The sequence below is a fragment of the Pan troglodytes genome, chromosome 8 (assembly GCF_028858775.2).
Source record: "Pan troglodytes isolate AG18354 chromosome 8, NHGRI_mPanTro3-v2.0_pri, whole genome shotgun sequence".
NCBI lineage: Eukaryota > Metazoa > Chordata > Mammalia > Primates > Hominidae > Pan > Pan troglodytes.
This window is the reverse complement of record NC_072406.2, coordinates 100,183,185-100,205,375: the sequence shown is the minus strand read 5'-3', so window position 1 is coordinate 100,205,375 and position 22,191 is coordinate 100,183,185. Positions and strand designations below refer to the sequence as shown.

The window sequence follows — 22,191 nt, the reverse complement described above, 5'->3', positions numbered from 1 at the left end:
TGTCTTTTCCTGAGTTGATAGCTTATTCCTTGTTAGCACTGAATAATACTCTATTTTCTAGATGCATCCCAGTTTATTTATCCATTCACCCACTGAAGGACATCCTGGTTGCTTCCAAATTTTCACAATTATGAATAAACCTGCTGTAAAGACTCATGAGCGGGCTTTTGTGTTGACGTAGGTTTGCAACTCATTTGGGTCATGTGTATGTTTTGTGTGGACATAAGTTTGCAACTGATTTTGGTAAATACCAAGGAGCACAATTTCTGGATTATATGGTTATGATAACAGTGTGTTTAGTTTTATAAGAAACTTCCAAACTGTCTTTCAATGTACATGTACCATTTTGCATTCCCAACAGCAATGAATGAGAATTCCTTTTGCCCCACATGCTCACCAGCATTGGATATTTATTTTTGCCATTTTAATAGGTTATAGTGGTATCTCGTTTTAATTTGCAGTTTACCAATAACATATGCTGCTGAGTATCCTTTCATATGCCTATTTGCCATTTGTATATCTTCTTTGATGAAGTGTCTGTTTAGATATTTTGCCCATTTTTAATTGTGTTGTTCTTTTTTAATTGTTGAAACTTAGTAGTTCTTTATATATTTTGGAAATAGTCCTTTATCAGGTATGTCTTTTACAAATATTTTACTCCACTCTGTGGCTTCGTTTTTTCATTCTTTGACTGTTTTTCATTCTTTTGACTGTTTATGTGTTTATGTGAAGATATAAAAACATATCGGAAGCTTTTAACATAATAAATTCCAGCTTATTATTTCTTTCATGGAGTATACCTTTGGTGTTGTATCTAAAAAGTCATCGTCGTACCCAAGGTCACCAAGAATTTTTTTTTTTTTTTTTTTTTTTTTTTTGAGACAGAGTCTGACTCTGTCACCCAGGCTGGACTGTGGTGGTTCTATCTCAGCTCACTGCAACCTCCCCGTCCCGGGTTCAAGTGATTCTCCTGCTTCAGCCTCCTGAGTAGCTGGGACTACAGGTGCATGCCACCATGCCCAGCTAATTTTTGTATTTTTGGTAGAGACAGGGTTTCACCATGTTGGCCAGGCTGGTCTTGAACTCCAGACCTCAAGTAATCTGCCCGCTTCAGCCTCCCAAAGTGTTGGGATTACAGGTGTGAGCCACCTCACCCAGCCTAGTTTTTTTTCTCTGTTTTATCTTAGGAGTTTTATAGCTTTGCATTTTACATTTAAGTCTATGATTCATTTTGAGTTAATTTTTGTGAAGGATATAAGGCCTATGTCTAGATTTTTTTTTTGTATGTGGACGTCCAGTTGTTCCAGCACCATTTATTGAACAGATTGTTCTTTCTCCATTGCATTGTCTTTGCTCCTTTGTCAAAAATTAGTTGATTATATTTATGTGGGGCTATTTCTGGGCTCTCTATTCTGTTCCATTGGTCTATTTTGTCTGTTCTCTCACCAATACCACAGTCTTGATTACTGTACATTTACAGTAAATCTCGAAGTTAGGTAGTGTCAGTCTTCCAACTTTGTTCTCTTCCTTTAACATTGTGTTTGTTATTCTGGATTTTTTGCCTCTTCATATAAACTTTAGAATCATTTTGTCAATATCCACAAATTAACTTGCTGAGATTTTGATTTGGATTGCATTGAATCTGTGTATCAAGTTGAGGATAACTAGCATCTTGACAATATTGAGACTTTTTATCCATGATCATGGAATATCTCTTCATTTTTGTAGTTCTTTGATTTATTTCATAAAAGTTTTATAGTTTTCTTCACATAGATCTTGTTCATATTTTGTTAGATTTACATTTGAGTATTTTATTTTGCAGGGGTGCTAATGTAAATGGTATTGTGTTTTTAATTTCAAATTCCACTTGTTTATTGGTGGTATATAGGAAAGCAATTGACTTTGTATGTTAACCTTGCGTCCTGCAACCTTCTTAAAATCACTTATTAGTTCCAGAAGGTTATCATTGTTGTTAATGATTCTTTCAGATTTTCTACATAGACAATCATGTCATCTACAAACAAAAACAGTTTCGTGTCTTCCTTCCCAGTCTACACATCTTTCATTTCCTTTTTTCTTATTTCATTAGCGAGGACTTCCAGATGATATTTAAAAGCAGTGGTGAAAGAGTTCATCCTTGCCTTGTTTCTGATCTTAGCAGAAAAGCATCTGGTTTCTCACCATCAAGTGTGATGTTAGTAGCAGGTTTTGTGTAGATGTTCTTTATCAAGTTGAGGAAGTTCCTCTCTATTCCTAGTTTGCTGGGCATTATCGTGAATGGATTATTGGTTTCCTCCTGATTATGGTCATATTTTCATGCTTTTTGTGCACTGAATGTTACCAAAGGCCTAGACACACGTAGCAGAAGAATCATTTGACAAATAGTATGGAAACTGGAAAGTAGGACACAGGGAGATGAAAATGGAAAGATAAGAGCAGCCAGATGATGGAAGGTTTTGTATGGTGTATTAAGGATTTGGGAGTTTATGTGGTAGAAGTACTTGAGCTTGTATGGTAATAAGAATGAGCAAGTATAAAGAAAAGAATTGCTAATTAGAGAAAATGATTGCATTAAAAAGGTTTTAAACCACTAGAAGAGATATAATTCAATATGAAGAGATTGGTCTTTGAAATGAGTAAAATCACTCATTGACTGTAACAAGAAGAAAGGCACAGAGCATGGTACTGATTCTGATAGGTTAGTAGATTCTGTGGTAAGAAGATGTGAGTGTTTCCATGTGATAATTTCCATGGTGATGTGTATAAAATGTAAGTTTGAGTCACTGATCACAGTTTTGGAAGTTTGAAGAGTGAGAAGTCATAAAATTGTTATCTTAGAGAATGCGAAAGTAAATGTACCGGGAAAAGTATCAGGAAAAAGTAAGGCTACTGTGGGGTGGTGATGTCTATTTTTGATATTTGGGGATTAACATCCAGTGAGACCAAAAAGCACAGTTGTGTTTCACCCTGCTGAGGTGTAGGCATACAGTAGCACATACACAATTTCAGATTTGCCAGGCAAATGAGTGAGAAAGAGAGTGTCAAAGAAATTAATAATGTGCTATAAGAGAGTGATTATAATGATGAACCGGGAAATGGGTAGGAAATATGTAAGGATAGAAGAGGGGAAATGAATAATGAAAAAGAGTTAAGTTCAGTGGACTTTAAGATTTATGAGGTTTAAATATGCTGAAGTAGAAGTAGTATAAAAATAAGTGAGTGAAAATTCTGGAGGTGATAGAGAGGTGGATGCTGGAAAACACAGGTTTGCGAGATCTTTGCTAACTGGAAATGGCAGAATCAAGCCTACTACAATGGGAGCTGGTGATTGGGGTGGAGGGAAGGAAAAGGTCAGTGGAAATGATTGGGTCAGGGGGGTATAGAATATATCCAAATTGATATTAAATATATTATTTTACATATATTCTTTCACATATGTGCATTTGTAACTAAATTAAAATAGTAGATATTACAAATAGAAAAATTAGTGAATGAGATGTGAGGAAGTAGAGACGAGGGTAGATTTTCCTTTTTGAACTTGAGTTTTAAGAGAAAGAGGAGAATGATAACTAAATAGAATACAAGATAGAGAAAGCTTTCTTTTTTCTGTTTATTGATAAAAATGGAGAGATTTAAGAATATTTTTCAACTCCAAGAAATGATCCAAAAGAGAGTCAAATGTTGAAAATAAGAAGAGAAAGAGATAATCCAATAAAACACAATCTTTGTCCTGGGAAAGAAAGAGCACTGTAGAAAAGTTAGCTTTAAACAAGAAGGGAGGACAGGCACGGTGGCTCACGCCTGTAATCCCAGCACTTTGGGAGGCTGGGGTGGGCGGATCACCTGAGGTCAGGAGTTCAACAGCAGCCTGACCAACATGGTGAAACCCTGTCTCTACTAAAAATGCAAAAATTAGCCGGGCATGGTGGTGCATGCCTGTAATCCCAAGTACTCAGGAGGCTTGAGGCAGGAGAATCACCTGAACCCGGGAAGCAGAGGTTGCAGTGAGCCGAACTCATGCCATTGCACTCCAGACTGGGCAACAGGAGCGAAATTCCCTCTTGGGGAAAAAAAAAAAACCAAGAAAGGAAATATTTTTTTCCTCTAAAATGAGAGGGAGGCAGGTCAAGGGAGGTAGAGAGTTGGTTGATAATAGAGAAAAGAAGGACAGGATGTTGAAGCAGTCCAGGCAGCATGATAGCCTTAATTTTCTCTATTCAGTAGAAGGCAATGGAAGTTTCTGAGAATAAAAGAGGTGCGAGGGTTGGCCCAAGCTGGGCAAAGAAAGTCTGTGGAGGCCGGGCCCAGTGGCTCACGCCTGTAATTCCAACACTTTGGGAGGGCGAGGCAGATGGATCGCCTGAGCTCAGGAGTTCAAGACCATCCAGGGCAACATGGTGAAACCCTGTCTCTACTAAAAATTTTAAAAAATTTACTGGGTGTGGTGGCACACACTTCGAGTCCCAGGTGTTTGGGAGGCTGAGGCAGGAGAATCACTTGAGGCCCAGAGGCAACGCTTGCAGTGACTCGAGATCACGCCACTGCACTCCAGCTTGGGCTACGAAATGAGACTCTGTCTCAAAAATAAATAAATAAATAAATAAATAAATAAATAAGAAAGAAAGTCTGTGGAATGGAAGAGAACTGTAGTAGGATGTCAACTAGTGTTAGATTACAAAAGCAAACACTGCTCACCATTTGGACCTAAGTTTTAGAATCCTGGCAGTCAGCTAGCAGGTGTATCGGATAAGCATGTCCCCTTTTCATGCTGCCAGATGTTCAGGGTCATGTTTGGATGGGAAAGGCAAAAGTAAAGAGAAGGCACCTTGTATCACTTGGCCCCTAACAGGTCCTTATTGAATATGAAGTCTCCAAATCTCCACAAATTGTTCTTCTACCATAAGATCAAGTTGCTAAGGGTGTCCAGGCAGTGTACAAATTTGCTTTAATCACAAGCACTGTGGAATTCCTTCAAAAACATGCTGTACAGGTGGTGACAGAAGGAAGTGAGAACATGTTTAACAACCTGTTTACAGGCAAGATAAGAGTTTTTTGTTGTTGTGTGTAGTTTTGTCTTGCAAGATTAATTTATGCAATAGCATTGCCAAATGTTTAGGAGCAAGCCATGTTTCTAGGGAAATATACTATACTGTATTCAAAACTGTACATGCAAACCCCACATTTACAGATGAAGAAACTGAGGCACAGAGGGGGTAAGTAAGGTCATAGAGCTAGTAAACAGTAGCACCAAGAATTAAACCAGCGGCCAGACCTGGTCCAAAGCCTGAACCCTAAACTTCATCCATTTTACCTGAAATACATAAATATATTTTGTACACTCATTCATTTATTCAGTAATACATACTGATCAGCTCTCTGTTTGAAAGAGGAAGGGAAGACAGAAAGACCTCTTTGTCCTCCTCCTCCTTCCCCTATGACAAATCTGGGTGCTGCTGGAGCCCAAGCATTCATCTGAGCACAGATTGAGAACACAAATTTAGATCAAATGCACACCAAATGGAGTCTTCTGTGAGGTCCTCTTGTCAGAACTATGACCCAGTCTCTGCTTGTGTACCTCAAAATGCAAAATGAAAAGTAAAATTAGGTTCCTCTTCAAGTTATTATTATTTTGTTGGAAACTCTATTAGCTAGAATTACCCTGTCCAGTAGAAATATAATATGAGCCATATATGTAATTTTAAATGTTCCATTAGCCATATATATCTTAAAAAGTAAAAGAAATCAGGTGAAATGTTTTTAAAATATATTAATTTAGACCGGGAGGTGGCTCATGCCTGTAATCCCAGCACTCTGGGAGGCTAAGGAAGGTGGACCACTTGAGCTCAGCAGTTCGAGACCAGCCTGGGCAACATGGTGAAACCCTATCTCTACCAAAAATGCAGAAAATTAGCCATGTGTGGTGGTGCACAACTGTGGTCCCAGCTACCTGAGAGGCTGAGGTGGGAGGATGGCTTGAGCCTGGGTGGTGGAGGTTATAGTGAGCCAAGATCACACCACCACACCCCAGCCTGGGCGACAGAGTGAAACCCCATCTCAAAAAAAAAAAATTTTATATATATAATTTAACTCACTATATCAAAAATATTATCAATATGTAATCAATGTAAAAAATTGACAAGATATTTTGCCTTCTACTTTTTATACTAAGTTTTCAAAATCTGATGTGTAATTTATACTTACAGCAAATCTCACTTTGAACCAGTCACATTTCAAGTGCTCCATAGAGACATGTAGCTTAGTGACTGAAGTCACTATACGACAGTGCAGAACTAGAATATTACTCATTGTGAGGCAAACTTGGTCTCTCCAAAGTTCTACTCATAAGTTCCAGTATATGTTCCTGGGAGTGAAAGAGTACAACTCCATCTTTTTCTGGGGCTTTAGAGATTATCTTATCCAGCATTTTCAATATTGCAGATATACAGCATAGGTCTCGAAGTGAAGTAACTTACTCCAGGTCATTCATTAAGTTGATGGTAAAGCCAGGATGAGCAACCAGATGTTCTAATTTCCTGTGCTATGCTCTTTCCACAAGCCAATGCTACCTTCTCTCACAAGGCAGACTTCACATATTTTATAACACTTGAAAATACCATTAGGCTTCTGTTCTGTTTTAGTTTTCCTCGTGTGTGCCTCTCAGACCTGCCCTTTGCCCAACACATTTTGCATACTGCAAGTACTTTATAAATGGTTTTTATTCAAATGAGATTTGTGCAGTTTATATAAGCAATATGCTATACAGTTATTATTCAACTGTTTTATACAGTTATGCAAACATTTTTGTATGTACATCACGTAAAGCACTGTGACAGGTGATCATAAAGAAAAAATGAAATTTGAGAAGGCTTTGAAATGACCTACCTAGCCCTCATTGACATCTGGTAATCACCGAATTATCTTCTAATGTTCTTAAACTACCTGCTACTGAATATATTAAAGTCTTTTTCTGGGAATCAGTGTTTAACATACTGGCCTTCATTACCCAGAATCCATCCTTCTGGAGAGTTACGGCAATCTTTTCTCATGTCTTTGTCTCTGAACTCTCTCCCATTTTTCTTAATTTATCAGGAATTACTGCTGGTAATTCTGAGACCTCATTTTCAAATTCCTTCAGCACTCTGAAAAGGAATGTGTTTGGGCATGTTAGGGAAATGTTCTCTTACTTGCGTCTCTCCAACCAAACCTCTAACACCAGTGATCCTCAAAGTGTGGCCCATGACCCCTGTGGGTTATAAGTGATAAAATTCAAGCTTTTAAGCAAAAATTAGTATTTTTAAAATCTTACACCTGCTACCATGAACTTGACAGCTTCCGAATATGTAAAGACTATCCTGGTGAGCTCGGTGGTGATATTTTTAAAATGTGACTTTTTTTGCACTGTATAATGAAGTATGTCTGCTGGGGGTGGTGGCTCATGCCTGTAATCCCAGCACTTCGGGAGGCCGAGGTGGGTGGATCACCTGTCAGGAGTTTGAGACCAGCGTGATAAATATGGTGAAACCTCATCTCTACTAAAAACTACAAAAATTAGGTGGACATGGTGGCACACACCTGTAATCCCAGCTACTCGGGAGGCTGAGGCAGGAGAATCACTTGAACCCGGGAGGCGGAGGTTGCAGTGAACCGAGATTGCACCACTGCTCCAGCCTGGTGACAGAGCAAGACTCAGTCTCAAAAAAAAAAAAAAAAAAATTCAGAAAAATGAAAAAAACAAAACACCACCTCATCACTAACATTTTTGTTTTAGAATACATGGTTATTTTCGCTACAATGTTATTATCATGTGATTAGCTTGTTTTTTTAATAATCAGATGATGTCTGTTTTCATTTCTTATGTAGTAAATATCAATAACAAAAGCCCTTTGAGATCCTCAGTAAGTTTTAAGAGTGTAAAGGAATCCTGAGACCAAAAGCTTCAGAACACTGCTTACACCAGTGTTCTGTCCATTTCGGTTTGAAAATGAAAGACCTTCTTGTTAAGTTTTTATAGGAAGTAACATATATAACACAGTAGTAAATGGCCCAGGCTTGGCAATCAAATTGACCTAGATTTAAATCCTGACTTTGCCATTTACTAGATCTGCTATATTCAACAAGTTATTGAACCTTTCTGTACCATAGCTCCTTGTGTATGAGATGGATATAATTGTACTTCCTATATTATGGGAATTAAATGGCAAAACTTGTTAAACTATTAAACCCAGAATTATCACCATTACAAAAATTTATACTACCTTTTACAAGTAATATGGTTCTAATATAACAATGGGAGGCATTCTAAAGTCTTGAAATTCTCTTTCTGAATCAGGAAGTCATTTCTCCAAACATAATACCAGCTCAGTTTTCCTCCAAACTCATCTTAATGTTTTCTCATACCAGATTCCTAGGCACTAGCAGCATTAAATATCACATTTTTTTTTCTGCTGTAATATTGAAAAGCATGCATTGTGCCTACATGATAGGTCAATTTTTGTATGACATCTCTGTAATAACGTCACATTTGGAAACAGTGCTGTTGCAAAGGCTGAATCGGAAGGGTTAGGCTGAATCAAAGTGTTAATATGAGCAGGTGAGCGAAGCAATTACCATGTACTGTCTCTAAGGATGAGTTTGTCAGTGATCTAGTGATGATTTTGCTAAATTTTAAATTGCTTTTTACTGCAGGTATACACTTAATGGACCCAACCAGAAAACTTTGTCAATACATACAGCACCTTGGGCTGTTTTGACGTATTAAGCCTGTGTAACACTGTAACAGCAAATTCTCATAATCACCATGTTTGGACCTGTGATAATGCTAATTCCTTTACTTAATGTAATTGACAAACAACAGGAACTTCTTCAAATGTATCTGTGGGAGCCACATAGATACACTTGGATTAGTATTTTATTCAGGCTCCCTGAGGCTTATTACAATCAGATACATTTCACTTTTCGAAGCTTCATCCACCTTTAAGACTCTAAAGCCATGATTAGAATTGGATATTTATAAAGTTATCTTCAAGTTTGCTGACTCTTCTGTCATTTCCATTCTTCTATTGCCCATCTAGTATGTTATTTCAGATATTGTACCTTTTAGTTGTAAAATTTCCACATGGTTCCTTTTATAATTTCTGTGTCCTTGCTGAGAACTTCTGCCTTTCCATTCATTCCAAGTGTGTTTATCTTTATCTCATGAAACATAATTACAATAGCTGTTTTTACATCTGATAATTCCAACATCTGGGTTATTTTGTGGTTACCATCTCTTGATTGACTTTTTCCCTGGGAATTTGTCACATTTTTCGGGTTCTTCCTAGTTAAGTAATGTTGGATACTGTGTTGCATAGACTCTGGGTCCTGTTAAAATTTTCTGAAAATGTTTGATTGATGGATTGATCAATTGATTAAGGCAATCCACTCGATTAGGCTCAGGCTGCAAGTTTTGTCTCATCATTTATGAGTGATAATTCCAATCTGTTTCATTTTCAAAGCCTTTGCTATGCTTCTTTGGTCTGTCCTGTGCACGCAAGCTCAGGAGTGAGCCCAGGACTTGTAGAAGTTCAAACTCAGAATTAGAGGATTCCCTTTTCCAGCTCTCTTGTCTTCAGGATTTCCCCAACCCTCCCCCCACCCTCATACTCCATGGCCACTGGCCCACAGGAGACTCTTTTTCTGGTTCCTCTGGCCAAAAAGCTTGATTTATCTCAGTGTGAGCTGCTCAAGTCACCGTGGTTGTGCAGCTCCACAAGTGGGGCCCACCCTTGGGGCAAAGCTGTTAAGACAACAGAAGAAAAGAAACATCCCTAATATAGGTTGCTTTTCCAAGTTTTGACTCTCTTTCATAATCTGCCTTCTTCCAAATATTTAAAGACTATTCTTGTCAGCTCTAAAAAAGTGTTGTGATATTTTTTTAAATGTGATTTGTTTTTCTGCATTGCATAATGAAATGTGTCAACATTGGAAAATCTACAAAACTCAGTGAACCTGTATTTTCCAAATGACTCATCGATGATGTCACAAAATCAGGCCGGGGTAAAAGATCTATTCAAAGAATAAGATAAACTAATGAGTTTGAATAAAACAGTGTAGAAAAAGTTTATTGATGGTTGTCATCAGTAGGGGACAGAATTTAGTGGTTTTATTCCACCTTGGCTGAAACCAGAAGTTCTCCTGCCTACTTCTCCAAAATTTATCTTACATCAATCGCCCATCACTTACTCTGCTCTAGCCTTTCTCTTCTTATGCTTTCCTAAGTGACCAAGTTTGTTCCTACATCAAGCCATCACACTTGCTCATCTCTCTGTATAAAATCTGTTTTCCCACTCTAAAATGTAAAATCTATGGCCTTTTCTCACTTCTCCACTATTGTATTCCAACTTGACACAACAGGCATGCAACAAATACTTGTTAGGTGGCCGGTTGGCCTATTTAACTGAGAACCAATCACTTTAAACAGTCTGGGCATTCTAGTTCAAGCAAAAATAAGGCACAAGTTTATTTAATGGATTTTATACCAAACTAGCAAATCAAAGAACTGTAATTCTGGGTTTTGATATAAAAATATATACCAACATCTTATCATCTTACCTGTCAAGAATGTTGCAAGATACATAATTTTCTCATTTGTAGCTTGAACAATTGTTAAATATTTATCTTCTTTGCTGTTCATTTTGCAGGATTTATGCCTTGTGTTAGCTTGCTTTTCTTGTGTCAGTAAACAACAAAAAAAATTTGTCATGACTCCATTACCTGTGAGTTGTTTTAGACTTGTTTTCAAGAGACGAGGTCTCACCCCGTCGCCCAGGCTGGAGTGCAAGGCACAGATCATGGCTCACTGTAGCCTCAACCTCCCGGGCTCAAACAATCCTCCCAGCTTGGTCTCCCAAGTATCTGGGACTATATGCATGCACCACCATGCCTGGATAATTTTTTAACTTTTTTGTAAAGACAAAGTCTTGCTATGTTCCTCAGGCTAGTCTCGAACTCCTGGGCTCAAGCAATCCTCCTGTCTCAGCCTCCCAATATGCTGTGATTACAGGTGTGAGACACCAAACCTGGCCAGACTTTTTTGTTTGCTTTGTAAACTTGATTCTGTTTAAGAGGTAGTATGCATAATATGGTAGAAATAAGACTGCTGTGGGTTCAAATCCACTTCTCTATTTACTAGTTGTGAGAGACACCTGGATGATTTAAGTTCCCTTTCAGTCTTTGTGCATAAAACGAGATAAAATCATTGAAGGATGGATCAAGCCTGTGAACTGACTACTGCAGCATGGCACACACTGTGGGCTCAGAACAATGCTATTCTCTTCCCATCCCCTGTAGCAGCCCCCAGTAGTCAGAGTTAATTTGGGCTCTTACCATGCTTTTCCTTCTGTTTTCTTTTCTCTCCTTACTTCAGCTTCCTCTCTTGCTGTGCGCCTTCACTTTGGTCTTTAGGTAGGTGAGCTGACTTATCACAGAATTCCTATGAATTGTCAATGTCTTCAAGTTTTCTGAGGTAGAATTGTGTTTAATTTTCTAGAGAAAGATTTGAGTTGCTTAAAGCTTCAAGTGTCTCCTAGCCAAGTAAATCATGTTCAAAGTGATATTTTTGTTTTAACCCTATTGGATTTTTACAGCAACAATGGCTCAGTCTTCTCCAAGGACAGCTAAACACATTGAATAGTTCTGCTGAGTCTAAGAGAAGGGAAAATTTACCTTATGCCTACTCTTTTACCAAACACTAAAAGATATTTTCCCTTTCAAGCATTTATTTAATATACAGTACTAATAATCCTAAAAGACCTATGTATTATTCTTATGAATTATGACTATACACAGTAAATGAAGTATTAGCTAATTAATTAAACAACCACTGTACTTCCATTGTTAAAGATAACCATGTAAAATATTGGGCTTTCCTGTTAATGATATCTCTGCAGAAATACCGAATAACACTTAAGAAGTTTGGTAATTTTCGTATGCATTTGTGAAATTTACATACATTTCTCTTCCTTATAGGTAATAAGGACTGGAAAATGAGATCTCATTTCAAAGACATGATTATAATTGAAAAGAGAAGTATAAACATGACTATAATTCACCAATAGTTCTTCCACATATCACGATCTGTTCTAATGTCAGTTAATTGGGCTACTTTAGCTCTCTAGGTTTTATTACTGAGAGAATATTAGCTTACTAGAGATTATTTTTACAGGTTATATTTTTGCTAAATTTCACAATATTTACAGGTCACATTTAACTGTTTATATTATTAGATAGGAGCATATAACTATTTTCATTCTCAGGTATTTCAGATTAATAAACCCTACAGTAAAAGCATGGCTTATTTCCTTGAAAATTAAGTTTGAAGCCTACTTACCAATGTTTAAAGGAGCAGCTCACAATACTATTGGAATGTACTTTCAAATTCCAATGAGGTTGGGTCAGGAAACATTCTAAGTAAATTCTAACTCTTAAGCCAAAATCAAGGGACATATACAATACTTTTTTCTAAATTTACATGACAATTTTTCTCACACTGGGAAACACATTCAGCTGCCTTAAATCCTTTCTAAAGCAAAGTAAAATGTTAAAGAAAAAAAGAGTCTCATTAAATTCAGAATGAAAACAAAATGCAGTTGCTCAGGAAAACGTCTTTAAAGTTGCTTAAATCTATTTTAAAATTAAGCATTAAAGGAGGAAAAGTTAAGAGTCAACATTTTCTTTTAAAGTGTCATGCCTAATTTTATGTGGCTGCCCTGATAGGAAACTGATCACTAGCAAAAGGTTAATAATGCCCTTATATAGTTGCAAATTTCTATAGTATCAAATATTCAATTATACTATGTTCCTTTGATCACAAAGTTAAGCTTCTTGAACTTTGAGGTGAGACGAGGTAAGAGGTGAGGGGAAAATAGAAAATACTTTTTGTGAAAAAATATTTCTTTTACTAGATATTGGTACTTTTCCAGAGATTTTTGCTTACGGGTTAAGAATGAAAACACAACACTAGGCCATAAATTTCATCCCTTCTGTTTGTCAAGTAACTCAAAATTTGTAACTGTTTCCCATCAATAAATCATAAATGATATTTCCTTTCAGCTTTACAGAAATGTTTTAAGGCCATAACAGAACTTTAATGTCTTCTGAAAAGAGGTAAGTATTGTCAAAATGCACAAAGAGTATAAGAAAAATTAAAATTTAAAAACTTAACTTGGAGAATGAAAAGGAACAGACTGTTTGTATAGAGTTTGCCAAACCAATTTAGAAAACAAAATGGTTTTAGAACATTGCGACTATTTTGGGTGGTATTCCTAAAAATTCTCCCTAGATATGCCAATAATAATCTTAAAAACTCAGAACTAATGTACAGAGTTGTATAAAGTGAGAATAAAATTGTATAGAGGGTTCTGAGTGCATCTCGCTGGTTGAAAGAATGAAGGAAAATCCTAATGCCACTGTTAGTCAGCAGTCTTCAAATCTTACCTTCCCAGTGAGGCCTGTTCTGGACTACACCATTCAACACTGAAATCTCTCCACCCAGCAATCCTGAGCTCCCTTACCTTTCATTTCTGCTATAGCACGCATTACCTTACATATAGTATGTTGACTATTTTCCCTTGCCAGAATGTAAGCTCCATGAAGGCAAGGTCCTGCTGTTCACCCACTTGTATCCCAAGCATCTAGAACAGTGTCTGACACATATCTGGTGCTCAGTAACTATTGAATAACTTGCAATTTAGAGTTTATTGCATCATGTCATTTAAAGATGCCATATTTCATTTTGCTTCATTCTTAACTCCCTCTTGTAGCTCAAGAAACCCTTCCCTGATCTTTCCAAAGCACTGTTTTAGTCAGGATATAACTTACACTGTGATAAAAAATTGTCCCAAAGTATCAGTCTAAATGGTTTATTTCTTATTTATGCTAATATCTAACAAGTTTAGCGTGGCGGAAGGAAAAATTTGAGGGAGTTCTGCTCCAGTATCACTCAAGACCCAGGCTGACAAAGCTGCACCATCTAGAACATGCAAAATCCTTAATCACAGCAGTAGGGGAAGAGAGAAACTGGATGGTGAATTTTTTTCATTGCCTTTACAGAAAGTGGAGTGTCACACTACTTTCTGTATTACATTAGAATAAACTAGTTACATAGGCCTCATTCAACTGCAAGGTGATGGAAATTTTGGGGAGCATAATGTTTGATAACCATTATCACATGCACCTCACTTTCCACAGCATGTATCACAATTTATAATTGTTAATGTAAATTCTGTTTCCTCTACTGGAGTGTAAACTCTTCAAGGGCAGGGATAGAGGGTGTGTTTTGATCACTAATGTATTCCAAACCCATATATACAGCAGGGACTTGGTATTTGTTGAATAAAAAGTTTAAAACCGAATAGTCAAAATAATTAACCTTTTTAATTTTTTAAAGGAAAAATACTCTCCATAGGAAGGCATTTCTATTTTTTGTCCATCAGTAGCCAAATGGAACTTGATATAAACACTTCCAGTATGCCAACTTTGGTTTAATGCACAACTTTGAAAATAACTCATTAAAACACATATCAAGATGCTACTAACAAATTCATTAATATCCAAGATTCATTATGTCAAAGGTCATCCAGGATTAACATTTTCATTACAATGAACTGTGAAATTCCAATGAAAAATGTTTGCCTGAATTAAATTATTTAATCTCTCAAATTGGAAGTCTAGCACTCTTGAAAATCAAATTCACACACACACACACACACACACACACACACACTTACAAACTGCACATTAGGACATGAGGGCAATTTAATGGAAAAAGAAAATAGAAACTGAAAGGGCATTTGTAAAATGTAGGATATCATTTGGACAACTGGATAGAGTAGGCAGAAAATCCTAAAGGTGTACATTAAAAAATAGCCAGTAAATGATAGGCTACAGAAAACCACACTCAAACATTTGATGAATTTCACTGCAGTAAACAGACTTGGCAAACTGAAACACTAGAACCATGACTACAAGCCTCACTTCATTCCACACAAATAAAATCTCTAACCATTATAAGCACAGATGAGAATCCTCATGCAACAGAGGAAATATAAATTATTTTTAATTTTAAAAAATAAAAAATATAAATTCTTGTTAAACACTTGATTTAAAAATATGTAGCTTTATTTTTAAATGTAGTTATGCTCAAAGATGGCAGTTTACTTATATGTAAAAATGTTTTAAAAATATCAATATATTGGTTTATAAGTTATATACTGCCCTCAGCTAAATATTTTTCACCAAAATTCTCAAATAACTATCAAAAAGAGTTGCATGTTTTTATAAGCCCACTATAATTACTAAACGCGGTAATTTTCAGAGCTAAAGGTGAATCATTAATGAAATATTTTTTGATGTGATAAAAGTCACATGAGCATTTGAATTTAAAGACAACTGATAAGCCAACAGCAGCCTTTTTTTGGCAGGTGTTAAATTAATTTGCTCTAAATTGAGCAACTGTTTGGGAACTACAAAAACTGAAAAGTTCAAACTATAAGGAAGTAGAAAGGTGATGAAGTTTACTAATACAGTGTTTCACACATTCTATTTAACACAATTCCAAATGCAAATGTTTAAGATGATTTTTGAAGAGAAACATCTACAATGTTAAGCTTGTCTATGCTAAACAAATGTAACTTTAATTTACATGTATCATCCTAATGTCAACAATATTTAGACATTCATGATTAAGCCACTGAATTCGAAAGGATTCTCAATAACTACATGTAATCTGCATCTGTGGCATTAGAAAGTAATCAAATCACTGTCCGTTTTCTGATGCAATGGAACATCCTACAAATTCATGACAGATATACTAAGCTAAAAAGCTTTGAGATCAGGTACAGTATAAATTTCATTTTTAAAGAATATACATGGATATACAGAAGAAAACATGATTGTATAGTCACTAACATATTAACGATGGCTATGTCTCCAGGTGATAGGATTATGAGTGATTATTTTATTGTTGTTGTGATGGGGAAGTAGTCTCAAAATACCTAGCTTAACAACCAGAGTACTACCACCAAAGCAAACTATTTTGTCCTTTCCTGTCTTCACATTACAAACTTTTTAAAGCTACCAACCAATATGAATTTGTCTGACTGGCTACCCACATTCTGATATACATATTAGAAGGAAGATCTTTTGGAAGATGGAAAAATAGCAAGATTATGGTCATAAAAGAATAATATGCTCTCAAAAATAAGCAACAATCATTAGGCTTTCTATAGCCACATACAATTAATTCTATAAGAAAGTTGGCTCCAACATTTCATCTTTAAAAGACTTTTTCCATTATCCTGTTTCCTGGTTTTCAGGTACTGTCCTTACAACAGTTTGGACTGAATATTCTTGTTTCCATTCACAAACATTTCTTTCTGAACTAGCAACAGCACTAATCAATAGCTACACTTAAGCCATTTAAGACTAAGCTTTAGATGTGTGTCTAATTATCTGGCAAAAATAAAAGAACCAAAGAGTTTCATGTTAGCAGCAAATTAACTAGATTTAAGGGTCTTGATTTTTTTCATAAGCCTTTGGAAGCCTGCATATTAAACACTGGTGAGTTTTAAATTCTCAATGGAAATGGTGATGGCATTTACTGAACCAAGCCAGCTCATATTACAACGTACAAAGGACATGATATAAAAACAAAACTAGCACATTTCTATTTTTCAAACATCACCAAAATATCTTCTTATAAATTAGAATACTTTCAGACTCCAGTATAGTTTTCAATCATACGTATACCCAAGATACCGAAAAATAAAATGTGTGTACACATACACTTCATATTTTACATTATTGCACATTTTTTCATTTACTTTTTAAAAAATTACATGGAGAAAATGTAAACTTGAAATAATAAGTCCCACTGTAACATTGTCTACTTTATTTTTTAAACACTTGTACAAACTACACTTTCTTATTACCTTACTATGCTTTGTTGAAAGGATATGCTTTAGTCTTCAAGCTTTTAATATTAGAAACAACATGATTAAATTCAAGTACAAAAAGTCCTTTTGACTATTCCGAAATATCAATTTTTATATGGCACAAGTCATGATGAGTAAATGAAGCTTTCCATATGCTGATGGCAGAGTACAGAATAATAGACAAAAGCCACAAAATTGAAATCTAAAGTATCAAATCCATTCTGGGGAATTATCTTCAAACATCTGTCATAATAAAAATATGCACAATTTTCCAAGAATCTTGAACTTTTTCAGGACTAGAATGCTATTTAATGTGCTTATACAATTTATGAAGTGATGACTAAAGCCCTAAAAATAAGTGTTTTTTCTTAATTAAACATGAGTAGACAGATACTCTACTCTCAGGCCATGCTTTTTTTTTTTTTTTTTTAAACAGTAGGCTTTGAAGGACAGCAGGAAAAAAAAACTGAAAACTTTGTATTCACATTTGGCTGCCCATTAATTAAAACTTCAATGGACTTAAGCAATTTGAATTATAAACTCTCATTTAATAAAACACCCACACAATGACAAGAATGAGACTTTAATCAGTTTTAAGTGGAGTTTATAACACTAAGAGATAAAGGGTTGTTAACAAACACAATAACAAATGGACATCTGATTGGGATGAGGCATTATCCTGTACACATCATATTGGTATTTTTGTGTATCCTCAGTGCATAGCATTTACACACAGAGCCACTGCTGCACAGCACAAGAGTATCTGAAGAGGCTGAATCAGAGTAAGGCTGTTTAACAGACTGAAATTTTTTAGTATATATATTCTATATGAAAACAGGTTGAACTTTTGAACTGGCAGGTAGAAGGCAACTCTGCCAAATACTACAGTTAAAGCCCCCACTTTAGTGCACAGTTCCACCCCTTCCATCTGCATGCATGACACATTAACAGTATTTAAAGGTAAACGAGGCACTTTGTGGCAACCACAGCCATCGTTATGAACATATTGCACAAAATTTCTAGAACTAAACATTAAACTTGTACCCTACTTTTATTTTTTAAAGCTGAAACATTTGATGCTGCCGGTAAACTCCACTTAAGTTTATAACCTGTGCCACAGCAAAGAATGGTGACGCTATTTATTCAACTACCCTTTTAAAAGTATGGCAAACATGTTCAAGAGGAGCTACAAAGGACTTGGGATGGTACAGGGCCCAACTGTAAGCTTTCTTAAAAGTGATGCCTTCAAGTAACTTCAGACATGTAAGCTGCTGCACATCCAAAAAGTCTAAGAAAATATTCCAGAAACTCAGAGATTACCTACAGAATGCATTTCAGGCTAATTATGAATACTGCCATAAATAAAGTTTTAATTAGGACTCGAAAACCTTTCAGTCATAGCAATTCTTGTCAAATTCTATGGGGATGGTAACTGAAATAAAGTAAGGAGAGTATGTATAATATATATTTATATATATAATATATATAATGCCATTTTTCCATTTCCAATGACTACACCATAAAATGTAAGCAAGGCTTCTCAAAAACATTGAAACATTCAAAATCAAAACCCTCATTCAGACCTTCACATTCCAAAGGAAAAATAATAACAGTGCAAAAGCCCATTATAATGTCATTATTTATGACCTGGCCCTCCATGTTACATATTGGAACAATAAAGTTACGTTTTAATATGCGGTGCCCGAAATTGTAACAAAGAACAATATTTATAACTATCTTCAAAACATGAAGTTGATTTTCATTTTAGGTAACAATTTTCAGCTTTTATGAAAGACAAGGTGGCATATAAATTTCAATGGTGAGGTGTTAGAATAGTTGTCTCTAACTTTACCAATTTAACTTATGAGCAATCAATCAATACTCTATATATCAATGTTTAAATATAAATGTGTAAATCCTAAGAGCTTTGTTAAAAATTTAAAAATTGTTGAATGAAACTGACAAGGTATGGAAAACATGTCAACATTATTTACTAAGAATATTTTAGATGAAGTTCTGCCTAATCTATTTGCCATCAAACTCTATAAATGCTGCTCTAGTAGGTCCTATTCAATCTGTATTTGTAAATTAACTAGGTCAGACCACAGCTAGTGAACAATTTCAGCACCAATAAGTTATTGAAAATGGAATTTTATACCATTAAGAAATAAAATGGCTGGATATTCAAATGTCAAGGTGAAGGTATAATTTGAAGACACCAAATTTCTGGAAAAAAAAAAACCTTTTTAATAGTATCTTCACATTAGCTTTACAATAGTAGTTGTACTCCGCTTAAAATCGTATGCAGTCTGGGCATATCAAATATATGATGATTTTTTTTAAGAAGTGAAATTGAAGCCCTAGTCCCAACTCGGGGGAGCACTATGAAGAAATGATTCAACACTGCACATTTAAAAAAACAAAAAAACAAAAAAACAAAAAACCCTATTCTTTCAATAGCAAATCAATAAAGCACATGTAGGACAATTTCTACTGAAAAATCAAATGTCTTTTTTTTGTGTGCAGCATTGAAAGTTTACTGCAACTCTAATTTCCTTTTTAACACAAATGTCCTTTTTAATATAAACATTATATGTATTCAGTATTCAAGTAAAATTCCCTAACAGTTAATGACATTTAAAAAATGTGCAAAACTGCAAAACTCATTGTAATAGAATGTGTAAGGTCAAAAGGGTGGAACGGCTGACAGCTATTGAATAAGTGCATCATAAATCTTCAAAGAAAAAAAAACGCTTACTGTAGAATCTCAAATTGAAAATTTCTGTGCAGCATTACAAAATATTTTATACTTAATGAGAAAAAAAGAAGCTTGCAGGCAGCACATGAAGCATCCACAGCAGGTATTATGATTGAAAACTAGTAAAATAAGTGTAAGCTGTTGACTGATGTAGGTACTAACAGCATCTGAATTTTAGCACTGGCCTTGATTACACAGGAGATGGAGAAGTCGTTACAACTGAGAAAACATATTTAATAAATCATTGTCAATTTTTATAATGTTTCAAGCCCATTCTTTGTTGATAGCCTCCACATTTATATGGTTAAGTCATTGTTGCTGTGTTTCTTACCTATGACATTATTTTTATATCCCTTCATTTGTGGATCTTAAGATGTTGCAGAAGGTTCATTCCTGTACCCCAATACAGATTCACTTCCTTTAGCTGCCTTTTCTAGCACCAATATGCTTTAAAAAAAAATGCGCAAACAACAAGCAGTGACAGCGGCCAATTCCTCGAATGTCCAGATTAATAACTGTAGCATGCTAAAGAAAGGTGTGTGTAAATAGCTGGAGATGGTATATGGTCCAGAGTCCAGCATAAAATTATTTCCTTTCTGAGCATTCCCTCCATTCCCCTAACCCGAATACATGCATTAGAATGTAGCAAAACCCTTCGGAAACCTCTCTTAGCCAACTGCAAACTTATCTGTTGCCACAAGTGCAAAGGGGTAGGATGTGAACCAGTATATCACAAAGCTCTTTAGCCACTTCAGTTGGTGACAGAACACAAAAGGAAAAAATTCCTACGTATACACATCAGTCTGTCTCCACTTTTTATAAAACTGGAATAAAACGGGAAAGTGCCATCTTTATTAATCCTAATTGAATTTTAAATGTCCTTTTGACACAAAAAGGTATATACATGACACAGCTACACAACCTTTTTTCAACTGGACAACAAGTGTCAAAACCCTGTGGATGTATAGGGTAAAACAAGATTGGTCAGGAAAAGAGAATTGTTCCTATAACTGGTAATCTGACACAATGTCCTATTGCCATTAAAAAAAAAAAAAAGGTCCATTTTCAGTTTATTCAAGTTTGTTTTCATGGTGTTTTATCCCTCTTGATAAAAAAAAATTCAGACTTTTGTAATTTGTGTATGCTGATCTTCATCAAAAGGTTCATTCTCTGGATCAGAGTCAGTGGTGTCAGAATATCTATAATGATCAGGTTCATTGTCACTAACATCTGGTGTTACAGAAGTTGAACTGCTAGCCTCTGGATTTGACGGCTCCTCTACTGTTTTTGTGAAGTACAGTTTCACCTAGAGAAAGAAAATTTAAAATGAAAACCCACAAATATGACTCATCTTAAACTATTTAGTGAAATATATTTTTAACAGATTTTTTATTCCATTTTGCAGATGAACATATTAATTTTTAAGCACTGTAACAAACATGATCTTTAAGAGGCCTTTTAAATGACCCTCTTCTTATTAAGATGTTCAACATTTTCTTTCTTGCTAGGTACTAAACAGATAAACTATCAGGATGTTAATACAATTTATTTATTTTTATTTCTGGAGACAAGAGTCTTGCTCTGTTGCCAAGCTGGAGTGCAGTGGCATGATCTTGGCTCACTGCAACCTCTGCCTCCCGGGTTCAAGCAATTCTCGTGCCTTAGCCTCCCAAACAGCTAGGGCTACAGGTGTACACCACCATGCCCAGATAATTTTTTGTATTTTAGTAGAAATGGGGTTCATGATGTTGCCCAGGCTGATCTCAAACTCCTGAGCTCAGGCAATCTGCCTGCCTCAGCCTCCCAAAGTGCTGGGATTACAAGTGTGACCCACCACGCCCAACCTCAATTTTATTTTTTAAGGAATATAAGTGGCAAATATTAACTAAATAATTATACAAAATAAATGCAGATTGAAAGTCATCAATAGTTTACATAATATAGCATTTGAATTACAAAATTCAATTCACAAACAGCTGAGTTCAAAAAGAATGTTTCTCTTACTACCTATGTGAAAAATCAATGTATTTCTTTGTGTGTGTGTGTGTGTTTTTTTTTGAGACAGGGTCTTGCTCTGTCACCCAGACTACAGTGCAGTGGCATCTTCACAGCTCACTGCAGGCTCAAACTCCCAGGATCAACCTCAGCCTCCCAAGTAGCTAGGACTACAGGTGCATGCCACCACACCCAGCTAGCTTTTATATTTTTTCTAGAGATGGGATTTCACCATGTTGCCCAGGCTGGTCTCAAACTCCTTAGTTCAAGGTGGGAGGCCCACCTTGGCCTCCCAAAGTGTTGCGATTTTAGGCGTGAACCACTGTGCCCGGCTTCAATGTAGTTTTTGATATAAACAACACTACACAAACACAAACTACTGATCAACATTGATATTTGGGATTTATTAGCCCTAAAAACTTTACCTAAAGGGAGGAAGGAGAGGGACATTAACATAATACAGTGGTC

At 35.8% G+C, this 22,191-nt stretch overlaps 1 protein-coding gene across 8 annotated transcripts in view; it reads right to left on the bottom strand.

The window, feature by feature from the left end:
* Positions 1-17,537: 17,537 nt before the first annotated feature.
* Positions 17,538-22,191, bottom strand: part of PTEN (phosphatase and tensin homolog) — a 104,923-nt gene continuing 100,269 nt past the window's right edge. For 7 of the 8 annotated variants that reach the window (XM_054659762.2, XM_063780859.1, XM_054659760.2 and 4 more), the window contains one exon: positions 19,938-21,034. In XM_054659762.2, coding sequence (XP_054515737.1) covers positions 20,849-21,034 — 186 coding nt within the window. In that variant the 3' untranslated portion in view covers positions 19,938-20,848. Of the gene's footprint in view, positions 21,035-22,191 lie in introns of all 8 variants that reach the window. The other variant, XM_016918822.4, reaches the window with a different exon arrangement.